Source organism: Lolium rigidum, chromosome 3 (assembly GCF_022539505.1).
Source record: "Lolium rigidum isolate FL_2022 chromosome 3, APGP_CSIRO_Lrig_0.1, whole genome shotgun sequence".
NCBI lineage: Eukaryota > Viridiplantae > Streptophyta > Magnoliopsida > Poales > Poaceae > Lolium > Lolium rigidum.
Genome location: NC_061510.1, coordinates 249,929,787 through 249,944,341, shown reverse-complemented (window position 1 = coordinate 249,944,341; position 14,555 = coordinate 249,929,787). Strand labels below are relative to the sequence as shown.

Below are 14,555 nucleotides of genomic sequence, written 5' to 3'. Positions count from 1 at the left end.
TGGATGTCTAAGTTGAGAATAATCAAAAGCGAGAAATCCAAATGCGAGCTTTCTCCTTAGACCTTTGTACGAGGCGGCATAGAGGTACCCCTTTGTGAAACTTGGTTAAAGCATATGTATTGCGGTGATAACCCGGGTAGTCCAAGCTAATTAGGACAAGGTGCGAGCACTATTAGTACACTATGCATGAGGCTTGCAACTTATAAGATATAATTTACATGATGCATATGCTTTATTACTACCGTTGACAAAATTGTTTCATGTTTTCAAAATAAAAGCTCTAGCACAAATATAGCAATCGATGCTTTTCCTCTATGAGGACCATTCTTTTACTTTCAATGTTGAGTCGGTTCACCTATTTCTCTCCACCTCAAGAAGCAAACACTTGTGTGAACTGTGCATTGATTCTTACATACTTGCTTATTGCACTTATTATATTACTCTATGTTGACAATATCCATGAGATATATATGTTACAAGTTGAAAGCAACCGCTGAAACTTAATCTTCTTTTTGTGTTGCTTCAATATCTTTACTTTGAATTATTGCTTTATGAGTTAACTCTTATGCAAGACTTATTGATGCTTGTCTTGAAGTGCTATTCATGAAAAGTCTTTGCTTTATGATACACTTGTTTACTCATGTCATACACATTGTTTTGATCGCTGCATTCACTACATATGCTTTACAAATAGTATGATCAAGTTTATGATGGCATGTCACTCCCGAAATTATCTTTGTTATCGTTTTACCTGCTCGGGACGAGCAGAACTAAGCTTGGGGATGCTGATACGTCTCCAACGTATCGATAATTTCTTGTGTTCCATGCCACATTATTGATGTTATCTACATGTTTTATGCACACTTTATGTCATATTCGTGCATTTTCCGGAACTAACCTATTAACAAGATGCCGAAGTGCCGATTCTGTTTTCTAGCTGTTTTTGGTTTCAGAAATCCTAGTAAAGAAATATTCTCGGAATTGGACGAAATAAAAGCCCGGAGGCCTATTTTCTCACGAAGCTTCCGGAAGTCCGAAGATGAAAGGAAGTGGGGCCACGGGGAGCCAAACCCTAGGGCGGTGCGCCCCCCTTGGCCGCGCCGCCCTGTCATCCGGGGCCCCTGTGCCCCCTCTCGACTTGCCCTTCCGCCTACTTAAAGCCTCCGTGACGAAACTTCCGGTGCCGAGAGCCACGATACGGAAAACATTGCGAGACGCCGTCGCCGCCGATCCCATCTCGGGGGATCCTGGAGATCGCCTCCGGCACCCTGCCGGAGAGGGGAATCATCTCCCGGAGGACTCTACACCGCCATGGTCGCCTCCGGAGTGATGAGTGAGTAGTCTACCCCTGGACTATGGGTCCATAGCAGTAGCTAGATGGTTGTCTTCTCCCCATTGTGCTATCATTGTCGGATCTTGTGAGCTGCCTATCATGATCAAGATCATCTATCCGTAATTCTATATGTTGCGTTTGTTGGGATCCGATGAATAGAGAATACTTGTTATGTTGATTATCAAAGTTATGCTTATGTGTTGTTTATGATCTTGCATGCTCTCCGTTTCTAGTAGAGGCTCGGCCAAGTTTTTACTTTTAAGCGCAAGAGGGAGTACTTATGCTCGATAGTGGGTTCATGCTCGCATTGACACACGGGACGATGATGAGAAAGTTCTAAGGTTGTGTTGTGCTTGTTGCCACTAGGGATAAAACATTGATGCTATGTCTAAGGATGTAGTTGTTGATTACATTACGCACCATACTTAATGCAATTGTCTGTTGCTCTGCAACTTAATACTGGAGGGGTTCGGATGATAACTCTGAAGGTGGACTTTTTAGGCATAGATGCGGTTGGATGGCGGTCTATGTACTTTGTCGTAATGCCCAATTAAATCTCACTATACTCATCATGATATGTATGTGCATGGTCATGCTCTCTTTATTTGTCAATTGCCCAACTGTAATTTGTTCACCCAACATGCTGTTCGTCTTATGGGAGAGACACCTCTAGTGAACTGTGGACCCCGGTCCAATTCTCTTTACTGAAATACAATCTACTGCAATACTTGTTTTTACTGTTTTCTCTGCAAACAATCATCTTTCACACAATACGGTTAATCCTTTGTTACAGCAAGCCGGTGAGATTGACAACCTCACTGTTTCGTTGGGGCAAAGTACTTTGGTTGTGTTGTGCAGGTTCCACGTTGGCGCCGGAATCTCCGGTGTTGCGCCGCACTACATCCCGCCGCCATCAACCTTCAACGTGCTTCTTGGCTCCTCCTGGTTCGATAAACCTTGGTTTCTTTCTGAGGGAAAACTTGCTGCTGTGCTCATCATACCTTCCTCTTGGGGTTGCCCAACGAACGTGTGAAATACACGCTATCAAGCATATTTTCTGGCGCCGTTGCCGGGGAACTGAAGAAAAGCTACACCACAAAGATTTCTAACTCCCACGTCAACTACGCACCAAAGCTTCATTGTTAGAGAAACAAGGCAAGGTATGTAATTCACCACAAGATATAGCAATAGCATGGGTGGGTGAATTACTAGCACTAGCACATGGAATTGTAGAACAAGGCATAGAAGGTAGTTCACCACAAGATAAGTCAATAGCATGAGTGGGTGAACTAAAAGCACTAGCACATGGCAAAATAGCATTTTGAGAGGTAGTGCTAGTACTCACATGAGGCTCACAAGATTTTACCTTTGACATGATAGCCTCATGAGCTAACTTTAGCAAATCATGAGAGACTAGAAGATCATCATGGGAGCTAGAAAGCTTTCCATAATTTTCTTCCAATTTCTCATAATTGCTAGTTAGCAAAGCAAGTTGAGCCCTTAGCTCAACATTCTCCTTCAAGATGGAAGCTTCACAAGAGGTAGAGTTAGTAGCACAAGCATTATCAATTATAGCACAAGGAGAAGGCAACTTAGCAAGCTCTATTAGGTTGGGAGCCTTAAATTGCTCATGTGACTCGGTGAGTTTGATGAGCTCACTCTCAATAGCCCTAGAGCTACTTTTGAGAAGCTCAAAATCCTCAAGGAGTTTAGCATGAGCAATTACTAGCTCACCATTTTTAGTTTGAAAATCATGTGCCACCTCTAAAGATCTATCACAAGATTCCTTTACCATAAGTAGCTCTAGAGTAAAGGTCTCCTCAAGAGATTCATTGGTGGTTTGTTGTTCTTCAAGAGCTTTACTAAGAGTTGCAATCTCGTTTGCATCCTCGCGCTCATGCCCTTCCATTTTCTCAATAAGTTTTGTGCTCTCAATGGCAAAAGCCAAGATTTCCATGAAGTTAGAGCAAGCAAATTTCTTCTTATGAAGAGCATGAAAACCCGACTCTCCCAACTTGTTTAAGGAAGAAACATTAAGTCCTTCCATATCATCATCCTCATCATCACTAGATAGATAGGGTTCCAAGGAAGGAGATACCTTAGACGCCTTAGCCATAAGGCAAGTGTAAGAACCGTGAGATGAAGAGGATGAAGTAGTTGAAGCTCCATCCAAGATCTTGTCTTGGCCCATAGTATCTTCGGTTTTCTCTACATTGTTAGTCACACAAATACTAGAGGAAAACGAAGCATTCTTATCATGGTCACAAGACAAGGCAAGCATATCAACATGGGATGAAGATATGCAAGGACTATCAACACTAGCATGTAAAGCATTTATAGTGCTATAAGTGTTTAAGTCCAAAGATGAAACATTGCTATGGGATAGGGATGAAGAATCATCAAGAGAAGGCTCACCATCAACAATGCAATGTTCATCACCACTCACCATAGCATTACCTTGTGTCTTACTACACGTTGGTGAAGTGGAAGGAGTGTGATCATCCTCAATGGTCTTGGACCCACCATATGTATCTCGAAGCTTTGTCCAAACCTCATGAGCACTCCGGAAAGGCGCGATGGAGGAAATCACTACATGACTCACAACATAGCAAAGCACTTTAGTAGCTTGAGAATCTAGATAAGAGTTTTTCTTCTCCTCAAAGGTTGGATTTTGTGGATCATTAGGAGGAGAAAAACCCATATCAAGAATTTGCTCCACATGTGGGTGCATGCCCCTAAAATAATCAAGCATGTAGAATTTCCAAGCATCATAATTAGTGCCATCAAATGTAAGAGAGGAAATGTGCACTAATCCTCTAGCCGACGTCATACTCTCTAGGCGGTGAAGCCCAACAAGATAAGAGAGCCCTAGCTCTGATACCAACTGAATGTACTAGGATTTCGCCTAGAGGGGGGGTGAATAGGCGGTGTATAAAAACTTCTACTTGAGAGCTAAACTAGGCGGAATAAAACTACAAGTGTTTACTAGTTTAGTTCAAGGCCTAACAACTAGGGGTATGCCTAAGTGCTCCAATAAACTATGCTAGCATGATGAGCAACAAGGTGATAACAAGATAGGTATAGCATCAAGCATGATAGATATCATAATGTAAAGCGCATAGGTAAAGGAGCTCGGGTTGAGAAGTAACCGGTGCACGAGGAGACGACGATGTATCCCGAAGTTCACACCCAAGGGTGCTACGTCTCCGTTGGAGCGGTGTGGAGGCACGAGGCACTCCAATGAGCCACTAGGGCCACCGTATTCTCCTCGAGCCTTTCCTCCAAGGAGAAAAGCCTCGATCCACTAAGGGACCCTTGAGGGTGGTCACCGAACCCGTACAAGCTTGGGCAAACTCCCAAGTATCAAGCTTGAGGCAACTCCACAACACGGAGGCTCTCAAGTACAAGGCCACAAGAGGCTACAACACGCCACACCGGCGGCAAGGCCACCAAGACACCAACGCGCCACAACCGGCTCCAAAACCACAAAGGCTAACACACTCCACAAAGGCAACAACGCCACTAAGGCTACCACACCACAAAGGCAACAACGCCACAAAGACGACAAGGCCACAAAGGCTACAAGGCCACAAAGGCTACAACACCACAAAGGTAACAAGGCCACTAAGGCAAGAACACCACCAAGGTCAACATGCTCTCTACGAGACCGAAACCCCGGAGAGAACCCAAACCGATGCACCCAATGCAATGGCTAAGAACACCACTAAGATGCCCAAGTTCTTCTCTCCCAAATTCCAACAAAGCTACAAAAGCTATTGGGGGAATAAGGGAGGAAGAACAAAATAGAGGAGGAACACCAAGTAACTCCAAGATCTAGATCTAGCAAGATCCTCTCACTTAGAGAAGGATTCAATTGGTGAAGCTCTAGATCTAGATCTCCTCTCTCCTTTCCCCCAAAAATATGCAACAAATACTGGGGGGATCAAGAGGAGGAAGAAGGAACCCAAGGTCAACAATGGAGGAGAGAGAGTGGAGGTGCAGGGTTGGTTGGGTCGGAGGTGGAAGAGAGGTATATATAGGGGCCCCAGAAATATAGCTGTTGGAGGCTGGAAAAACGGTCAGATTCGCGCAAACCGGTACTACCGCTTGCCAAAGCGGTACTACCGCTTTTCCCCAAAAATCCAGATCTGGAAAACAGCTCAAAACCGGTAGTACCGCCCTGCGGAGCGGTACTACCGCTTGTGTGAAAATCTGAAGCAAAACTATGTGCGAATCAGAGAGAGATGGGACAGCAGCGGCAGCAGAGCGTGGTAGCGCATGCAGGGCGCGAGGTGGGGCCAGGGAGCATGCAGCGCAGACGTGCGGGCGGGACTGGCGCGGGGGTCGAGAGATCGAGCGGGAGTCTCTCCCCGCGGTCAACGCGTGCTCGATCCCCCGCTCGAGCGAGCGAGCAGCGGCAGCGAAGCGCGGGCGGCCTCTGGCGAGCTGGGCCGGGCGCGGGAGGAGGAGCGGCGTGCGGGGTGGGCTGCAGCGGCCCAAGCGGGAGGCGGTGGCAGTGTGGTGGTGGGCCGGACTGGCCGGGGCGGCCCACACGCGGGAGAAAGAGGGAGCAGCTGGGAAAAAGCAAGGAAAAAGAAAAAATAAAAAGGCCGGTAATACCGGGCCAGGTACCGGGCCGGTACCGTAAGTGGGCTACGGTACTACCGGGCCGGTATCGGCCTGGTACCGCTTCCAGTCCAGTAAGTAAAATCGCGCGAGCGGTACTTTGGCCGGTACCGCCCACGGTAGTACCGCCCGGCCAAAAATGTTTTTTCTTTTTCTTTTTCAAATATGATGCAATGTAAAAAACTATAACTTGAGCTAGGAAACTCGGAATGACATGAAACCAATTTTGCCGGAAAGAGGACGACGAGAGCTACCACTACACAAGGTGAAATCATGCAAAAGAGTGAGTGGTGATTTTCTCATGGTCATAGATGTGTAACCTCTCAATACAGTATATCGAGAAACTCATCACCCTCGCACATGCAACATGCGATGCAACCGGAATGAAGAACCAAGAAACACGATGCAATGCATGCAAGGTTTGAGCTCTCTCCGATGATGCGACTCACTATCCTACCGAGCACAAACCTTATCCTTGCGCGTTCCTCTTCCTCTCGAGTCGGCAAGCTCCGTCTTCACCCTCTTCATCATTGTACATGCCACCGTCTTCCTCCAACATACACGCCACCATCTTCTTCGATCTTGTACGCACGCCACCGTCTTCATCCATCTTCTACGCCGTTTTCTCTCTTCATCTTTAACACCGTCTTTGTCTCTCTTCGACACCATCTTCATCGGTCTTCTTCATCGTACTCGATCTTTTCCATCTTGCAACCTTGAATCCAACACATGACTATGGACTTGACCTAAGATATATTCTCAAAGCAACCGTTAGTCCATAGGGATTGTCATCAATTACCAAAACCACACATGGGGCAATGGACATGTTCTTACACCAGGGATCACGCCAAATCCGTATCTGGGTACCGTCGCCCACCCGCCACACAATGCCCTTCTTCAGCAGCTCCAGCCCAACTGCAAAGTTAGGACAATTTAAATTTAAGCCACACAAATATTTTACGTAACACGGTTGGTAATGTTTGTGGAGAGAGCATTGTGATTTATATCATGCGTTTCTCTAGAATTTATTGTATTTGGATGAATTGTGAATATAAAAAAGAAAGGTAAAAATGTATGCGCCAAAAATATAATAGGATGCACTAATTTGTCCCTTTCATGGATATGACTACAAATGTAAGAGTATTGAACCACGAAAAGCTATTTGGTTAAAGTCTTTAATTAGGCTCCTCATCATTATCTATCAAGTTGCTCTTAATTTCAAGTAAGAGTGTTTAAAGAAAGTTATTTGGCGTGAGAAGTAATATTGGAAAGTAAAGTAAACAGACATACAATCATGATGTAAATAGTAATGAAACTTCTGTAGGGAGAAATATTCGCAGAGATTGTAGGATCCACATCTAGCATTGGTATTAATTATGATTAGGATAAATCTATTTCTTTATTCATAATATGTGTGGGGAGAGTTCCATCAAAAATGATCACAAACAAACCATTTGATAATTCATCCCGAATAAACATTTAAATAATCGTAAGCAAGTCACTCTGATCCCTCACAATTAAGGGTTTCCTCATGGATATTGATATAAGCTTTGTGAATCTCTCCTTAGCCACCTTGACCATATGAATAGCACGCTGGCACGTTATGTAACTTAGCACCGTACATACTACCACATGTCTAAAGGTAATTCCCTCTCTTGTCCGGAAGGAAAATATTACATGGTCGACTTCACGAAATATTTATAGAGAAAACTACCACATAATCATGAACCAAATTTACAAATTATCTTTATTTCATATCATAATATTGCTAGGGTTTCTCCATCTCCCCAAGAACATGGTAAACTACTCACTCGTGGAAGCAATCAACAATATCATCATAGGCATATGGGAGTATATGGATGAATACAAGTGCAAATCCACAATAGCAATTGAAATTACAACACGATGGGAGTTAATGAGATTGGAATGGTGATGGTGATGGAGATGCAGCGGTCGATGATGGAGGATGATGCCTTTGCCTCCATTGATCCGTGAAGCAGCGAGGATGATACCTTTTTGCAAGTTCCCCCTCTGTATCCTTCCCGGAGGTGAGGTTTCTGCGAGTTGTGGTCTCTTACAATGTCGGATCTCAGATCCATCTTCGTGTGGTGAAACTATTTGACGAGATGGAGGCGGTGCGACATGGTACGGGCGGGTCCTGCCCGTACCGACGGTCGTTAAACCTTCTGAAGTTGCCTCTCGCATTGCCTCTTCACGCACGTGAGTGGAAAATAATTTAGATGGCTTATATCACTTCAAAATACCATAACTATGTCCAATTTGATAGCTCCAAATGATATTTTCATCAATACCTTCATAATTTGTGATCCCGTGGAAACAAGCATAAAAGGTGCATGCTAGCGCCGTAAAATACCAAAATCCTATCACTACTCATGCAAAAATATAAGGTAAATATTCTTCAAAAATGCTCTCTTCACATGGTATTGTATATCACGACACCAAACCGCAGTGCCATTTCATCTAGTCGTGGCGTACTCGACATGTGTCACGCCACAAACATCGTGATAGATAGCTATCTTTTGAGCTACAAAAAGTTATTGTTGCATGATTTTGAGCCTCGCTTAACCTCAATTGTGGCCTTTATATTTGAGATCGAGCCATGGTGCGGAAATTTGCTATGGACCTTTTGCTTGACATGCACACACTAATTTAGGGGATTTTTTGTTTAATGATATTCTTCTTCATGCATGTCATGAAAGAACATGGTGTTTCATGTATGCTCCATTTATTCAAGTTGTCATTGGTGCATGTTTTCAAGGTTAGATATACAAGAATACAAAGCACAAGAAGTGGACATTTAAGCTTGTGAGTGAGGCTAGCGAAAAAAACATCTAAGACGTCTTATGTGAAGAAGGACAAGGCTCTGTCGTGAAGCCTAGCAAGTGTGAGCGCTTTATGGCAAACACGCAAGGGTCAACTTTTGGTCTTTGCAAGTTCAGTGCCGATGAAGTGGTTGACATGAGGAGTGTTAGTGTTTATTTATCTCGTAATAGATTTGTACTATATAAAGAATACATCTTCTTCATACAATGAAGACTTAAATTGATTTTTTATATGTACGTAAATAGTCAATTTCCTTGGGTAGAAGCGAAATGAAGGTTATATTTATAACTTCCCAACAAATAGTGATTCTGATTCTAAAGGCACACATGACTATTGAAGATGCATTGTCTTTCACGGGACAGTCTTCACCATTATGGGGCCAGAAAACAATCGTTGTTGTTAATTTACAGGTGACAGGAATTGAATGAGATTGAGATAAGTTATAGAGTTAGACAAAAGAATATCTACGGTTCATGCATCAGTGAGAGTGAGATGACACTAAATGCAATAACAATCATAGACAAGACTAGGCTCAATCATGAGAATTAAATACAAATATATTTGTACCACACTTTTACACTCTTTTTAAACTTATCTTTATCATATTATAATCTTAATGAGCATGATTTTTGCTTCTTAGATTGCATAGTTAAATACATCGCAGTGTTTAGGAACATCTGTTATAGTGTTTTTCCACAATGTATATACGTGCAAAGCTTGCTTGTGATAACTATAAATTATATGGTGTAGTAAAAGTTCTCCTTGAACAAGTTTTTATACTAATGTAAATGTTTTAATATACTTAAATACGATGACAAGGATCTCTAAAACATATACTAAACAAATATCTTAGTGGTTATATTATTTTATTATTTAAGTATTATTGTAGAAGATTCTAGAGTATAAATTGAACTGTTGAAAAAATGTGTCTTGAAAAATGGGGCCAGTGATAACTTGACAACACGAAAACCAACCCTTAGTGCGGTGGTGGAGTTGTGGAGACACCAGGGTTTCAATCCTGATGCTCATATTATATTGTAGCGGTTTTCTTTGTGATATTTATATCAAGAATAATAAGTTAACAACATGCATGTGAATGTTCCTCCGTACGTGGTATTGGAAATCGATATACTAAGTATATTGTAGTAATCATCGATGAACCTAAAATTGCCTCATAGTCTACTTTATCGAACACACGATTCACTTATTGGGAAAATTTGGTACAGGACACCGTTATTTTCTGTCGTTTGCCAAAACACACTGCTCGATTGTGTCTTTGCCAGAACACACCACCTGGCCGAAAACGGAAAGTTATATATTTTGTCTTCAAAACCAGTCATCCCAGGTAAAAGTGCAAAACTTTCCGTTTTCGGCTAGGTGGTGTGTTCTGGCAAATGTGCCACGAAATTGTAATGGTACCTGGCAAAGACACAATCGAGCAGTGTGTTTTGGCAAACACCAGAAAATAACGGTGTCCTGTAGCAAATTTTCCCTTCACTTATTTGGTATGCTTTTTGTGAATATCTTTGGGTTCATCGTGTGTGCACACAAGTGCTCTAGTTTTAAAAAAAAATTATGCACGAAATTAAAAATGGAAATCTAGGTAACACACATTTCCATACAACCTATATGAGAGATACTATCATGCCACTACACTCACTATCACTGATTAGATTGATTTGTTTCTATATAAATTGTGAATTTGTTGCACATATTCAGAAATCTTTTGGACATATAGAATAATAATATGTATGTTGGTTACGAGTATAATTAACGTTTGGGCCCTCCGATACCCTAGGTCATCACCTTTCTCACATTGAGAAGAATGCACGAGAAGTGGTCGGCGAAGAGGCTAGGAGATGCTAGGGGAGGAGCCTTCGGGCAGCACAAGATCACCGTATTCATTCATGATGATCTCATAAGTGGAACCGTAAACAACATGTTTATGTAAGCATGGCCTCAAAAGGTTCAAGAGTTCCTTACATCTTGTACAAACGTGAGTAACACGCTTTTTCTCATTGCTGATCCGAGTATCTATTTGTTACTTTTTATATTATTTGTAATACCGTTAATGATTATTTACAGATTTGGTGAAATTTCGCAAAAAAACACCTTTTCTGATCTAAGACGTCTCCAGTCGCAACAGCAACAGAGAACATCTCACTCCCTCAATTATGGATACCCTTGTTTTTGCCTCTCTCCCTTCGTCAAGCTTCTGATTCAATCACGTACGTAGCACATGGATGGCGCACACTCTCCGAGACTTGTGGTTCATAGGGCATGGAGCTAAATGAGGAAAACCACCACTAACTGACTTTGACTGAATTTCCAGGAATTCCTGGTTTTCATGTGGCCTGCCGCATATAGAAAGTGTATCGTGTGCTCTCGTTATCAGTGAGTCCCATACCACCAACCCTAATATATTTTCCCAAATACAGATATGAGGTAGCATGTACTCCATATATCTACAGCTGCAATGAAGTTTCATATCAAATTTTTGTCTAAGTCTCTGAAATATATTATGTAGATCATGCATCCATAAGATAATTTTCATCCTGAATTATTTGTCACTATCAAATTTGCCATTTCTTTGGTTTTGCCGAGGGGTGAATTGGATCTAGGCAAAACTAGTTTTGCCCTAATAACTCCCCTCAGCCTCAATATACCGTTAGTGAACTAGTCTAAAATCGTACACCAAAGTAAGACACTACGGGAAAATATGTCTTTGCCGTGCAACTATTTGCACGGCAAAGGGCACTATATGCACGGCAAAGGCTTTGCCGTGCGGGAACACACGGCAAAGATCGCACGGCAATGCCATCGACGGCAAAGGCTTCTTTGCCGTGTGACTCGCCAACGTTGCACGGAAAAGGCTTTCCGCACGGCAAAGGTCGCTTCTTTGCCGTGTGCCAAACATGTTTTATCTAAAAAAAAGGTCCAAATTGGTTGGTCGATCCGGGAATCGAACCTAGGACGCATAGTAGGGAAAGCATGCGACCTTGCCACTGGGCTAAGTGTTTGTTTGTTGATAACTATACCACGCCACATGTTTTGAGATGAGAAGAAATCCAGTTTTTACATCTTTGTCGTGCGCTTACACTAGTCGAAGGCTGCTTTGCCGTGCGTTTGCTAAAAACACTAGGCAAAGGCTGCTTTGCCGTGCGCCAACGTTACACGGCAATGCCTAACGCCTTTACCGTGCACCGAATCTTTGCCGTGCGGTGTGTTGGGCCATTGCCGTGTACATTTCTTTGCCGTGCGGCCTCTTCCGTCATTGCCGTGAATCGTATCTTTGCCGTGCGCTCGTGTCTATCTTTCCCGTGGCCAAGATCTTTGCCGTGCGTTTTTATCTGTGCGCACGGCAAAGAAATCTTTGCCGTGCGGGAACACACGGCAAAAAAAGGATGCACGGCAACACCTATTTTTCCCGTAGTGAGAGGAATATGTTCAGACGATTATTAGTTATCGACGTCACACACGAACGGTGAGATTTGTCGAATGCATGTAACTTGCAGCGACCAATGTCTAGAGTAGTAAAGGTCATCTTGTTTTGGTAGCTTAAATACACTGCTTCCCCCATGCTGGTTTAGACTGTTTAAAATTTATATTTTGTTAACTAAAATTATGGTTAAACTTTTTCGTAAATACCTGTAACCCTTATAAACCGATAGGCAAGGAGCATGTAGTACTCCACTATCTAAGATTGTTACTTACTAATTAAGTTACCATGGTGAACTACTATCATGTATGGTCAACCAAATTTTGTAATTGAACTAGCTAACTCCTAAAATGCATCAAAATAGCAGTGGCCTCCCCTTGAACAATTTATCAGGCTTAATTAATTTGCCCCACCAAACTTTGTTTGGCTCACTTAAACATCTGTACTCACATCTGGGAACACTTTATCCTTGTAGTCAATTTCCGTAACACAAATTTTGATTTAGAACTTTATAATGACTCCGAAAACAATCAAGTACATGGGTTGTGGCTAAAATGCAAATATGTAATCTTTTGCTTAATAACATTAATTCTCAGCCACCGGAAATAGCCTTGTTCTGTAACCAAAATTTTGTTCATATATATATACTTTCATCCCGCAACTTACATGCAGATTTTTTTTTAAAATAAAATGATACAACCTTCTAGGCACAATTTGATTCGTCCAAATCCGACCGCAAGGGAGGGAGGAAGAGATAGATTCAGTCAGTGGCGGAGCCACACTTCAGCTGTGTAGTCAAATGACTACACAGGTTTTTAACAGTACAAGCTAAATGTGTGAAAAAATAACTAAAATTTTATATAAGTACATGTATTTGACTACACAACATTAAGCTGACAACACTGCGTTGTTGTCCTGGCTCCGCCACTGGATTCAGTTCTCTGAGACACGATACTTTAACTTTTTTTTTTGCTAATTATAAGTTGTCTTATATCTAAATTGATTCCTGGAAATTACAAATGAATTTCGGTATGGCGAGAATTGCACACTTGTTAGAAAGTTCAACCAAGCGGTGAAACTTACAATTAAGAAGAAGATAGCCAAGCCAATAGCGATGTACAATATATGAATATATCCCTGAATTCAATTCATCATGTACAAGTGCAACCTGAAGCATCTTCCTTAACAATAAGTCCATAACCCTCTTGAAGTCTTGATGATAACCCTCCCATGTATAGTTCATCCTCTCTTCTCCAGGGAGCAAAAAATGAATTTCTTTTCGTCCTAGTTCCTGGCGCCGTGCATGCCGCGTGTGCTAGCTCCTTGAATGTTCTTTCCTTGTGCGCGCCACACATCGCCACGGATGACAGGCGGGCCCTGTATGCCATCACTGTAATAACTACATGGACCAGCTCCTCGGCAGCAGCGAGCGAGCGGCGGAGGCACCGCCGGTCCTGCCGCCGAACATCTCGTCGAGGGCGATGACGATCCCCATGGCCAGCGGCGCGCCAAGGCGGCGAGGATCCGACACGACGAGCCGGAACACCTCGTCGCCCACCGGCGACTCCTTCCGCCGCATCTCCGCCACGGCCTCCCCTTGCGCGTCCCGCACCGCGACGCTCCGCTGCGCGTACGACCCCTCCACGACGTACGCCCCTGGCAGCGCCGGCGAGAGCGACGTGATGTGCGCGAGCGCCTTCTGCTTGCTGGGCGACGACGAGTGGGCGTGGCGGAGCAGGCGGGCGTGGCAGCGGCGCACGGAGAGGAGCGGCCTCGGGGCGTGGTCGCCGTCGCCGCCGTCGCCGTCGTAGACGACCCAGTGCTCCGCCAGGCTGAGCCTCCTGCGGCGCACGGTGATGAGCGGGACCCCCGCGGCGTCCATCAGGACGACGGCCTCCGCGTGGCGGCGCCTGCTGCCGGAGGTGCCGTAGCAGTCGACGCGGAAGGCGAGCCCGCCGCTGGCGTCGTAGACGGTGAAGCCGTCGCAGTTGAAGAGCAGCGATTTGCGCCACACCGTCAGCGCCGTTGCCTCCGCCGGCTTTAGGTGCTCCTCCTCCTCGACCCCAGTGACTCCCGGCCGCGCGGCTTCGTCGGGATGCACCTTTGCCATCTCCTTCTCTGTGCTCTGTTCTCCCTGGCTAGCAAGCTCTTGCAGGCCGGCGAGGGCCCTCTCTGAGCTTGAGCTCGAGCTCGAAGGAGCTTGGAGGTGGAGAGGTGGAGGAGGAGGAAGAGGGTGGAGGAGGCGTGATGGATTTATACGGGGAGGTGAGCGGCTGCGGGCGAGGCGGTGAGGAATGACGTGAAGAGGTGTGG

The 14,555-nt window shown here is 44.1% G+C and overlaps 1 protein-coding gene across 1 annotated transcript; it reads right to left on the bottom strand.

Moving 5' to 3' along the window:
* Positions 1 to 13,351: 13,351 nt before the first annotated feature.
* Positions 13,352 to 14,450, bottom strand: LOC124699299 (protein LURP-one-related 8-like). The gene has a single exon (XM_047231620.1). It carries the CDS (start codon positions 14,350 to 14,352, stop codon positions 13,642 to 13,644), a length of 711 nt encoding a protein of 236 aa, XP_047087576.1. The 5' UTR covers positions 14,353 to 14,450; the 3' UTR covers positions 13,352 to 13,641.
* Between the last annotated feature and the right edge of the window lie 105 nt (positions 14,451 to 14,555).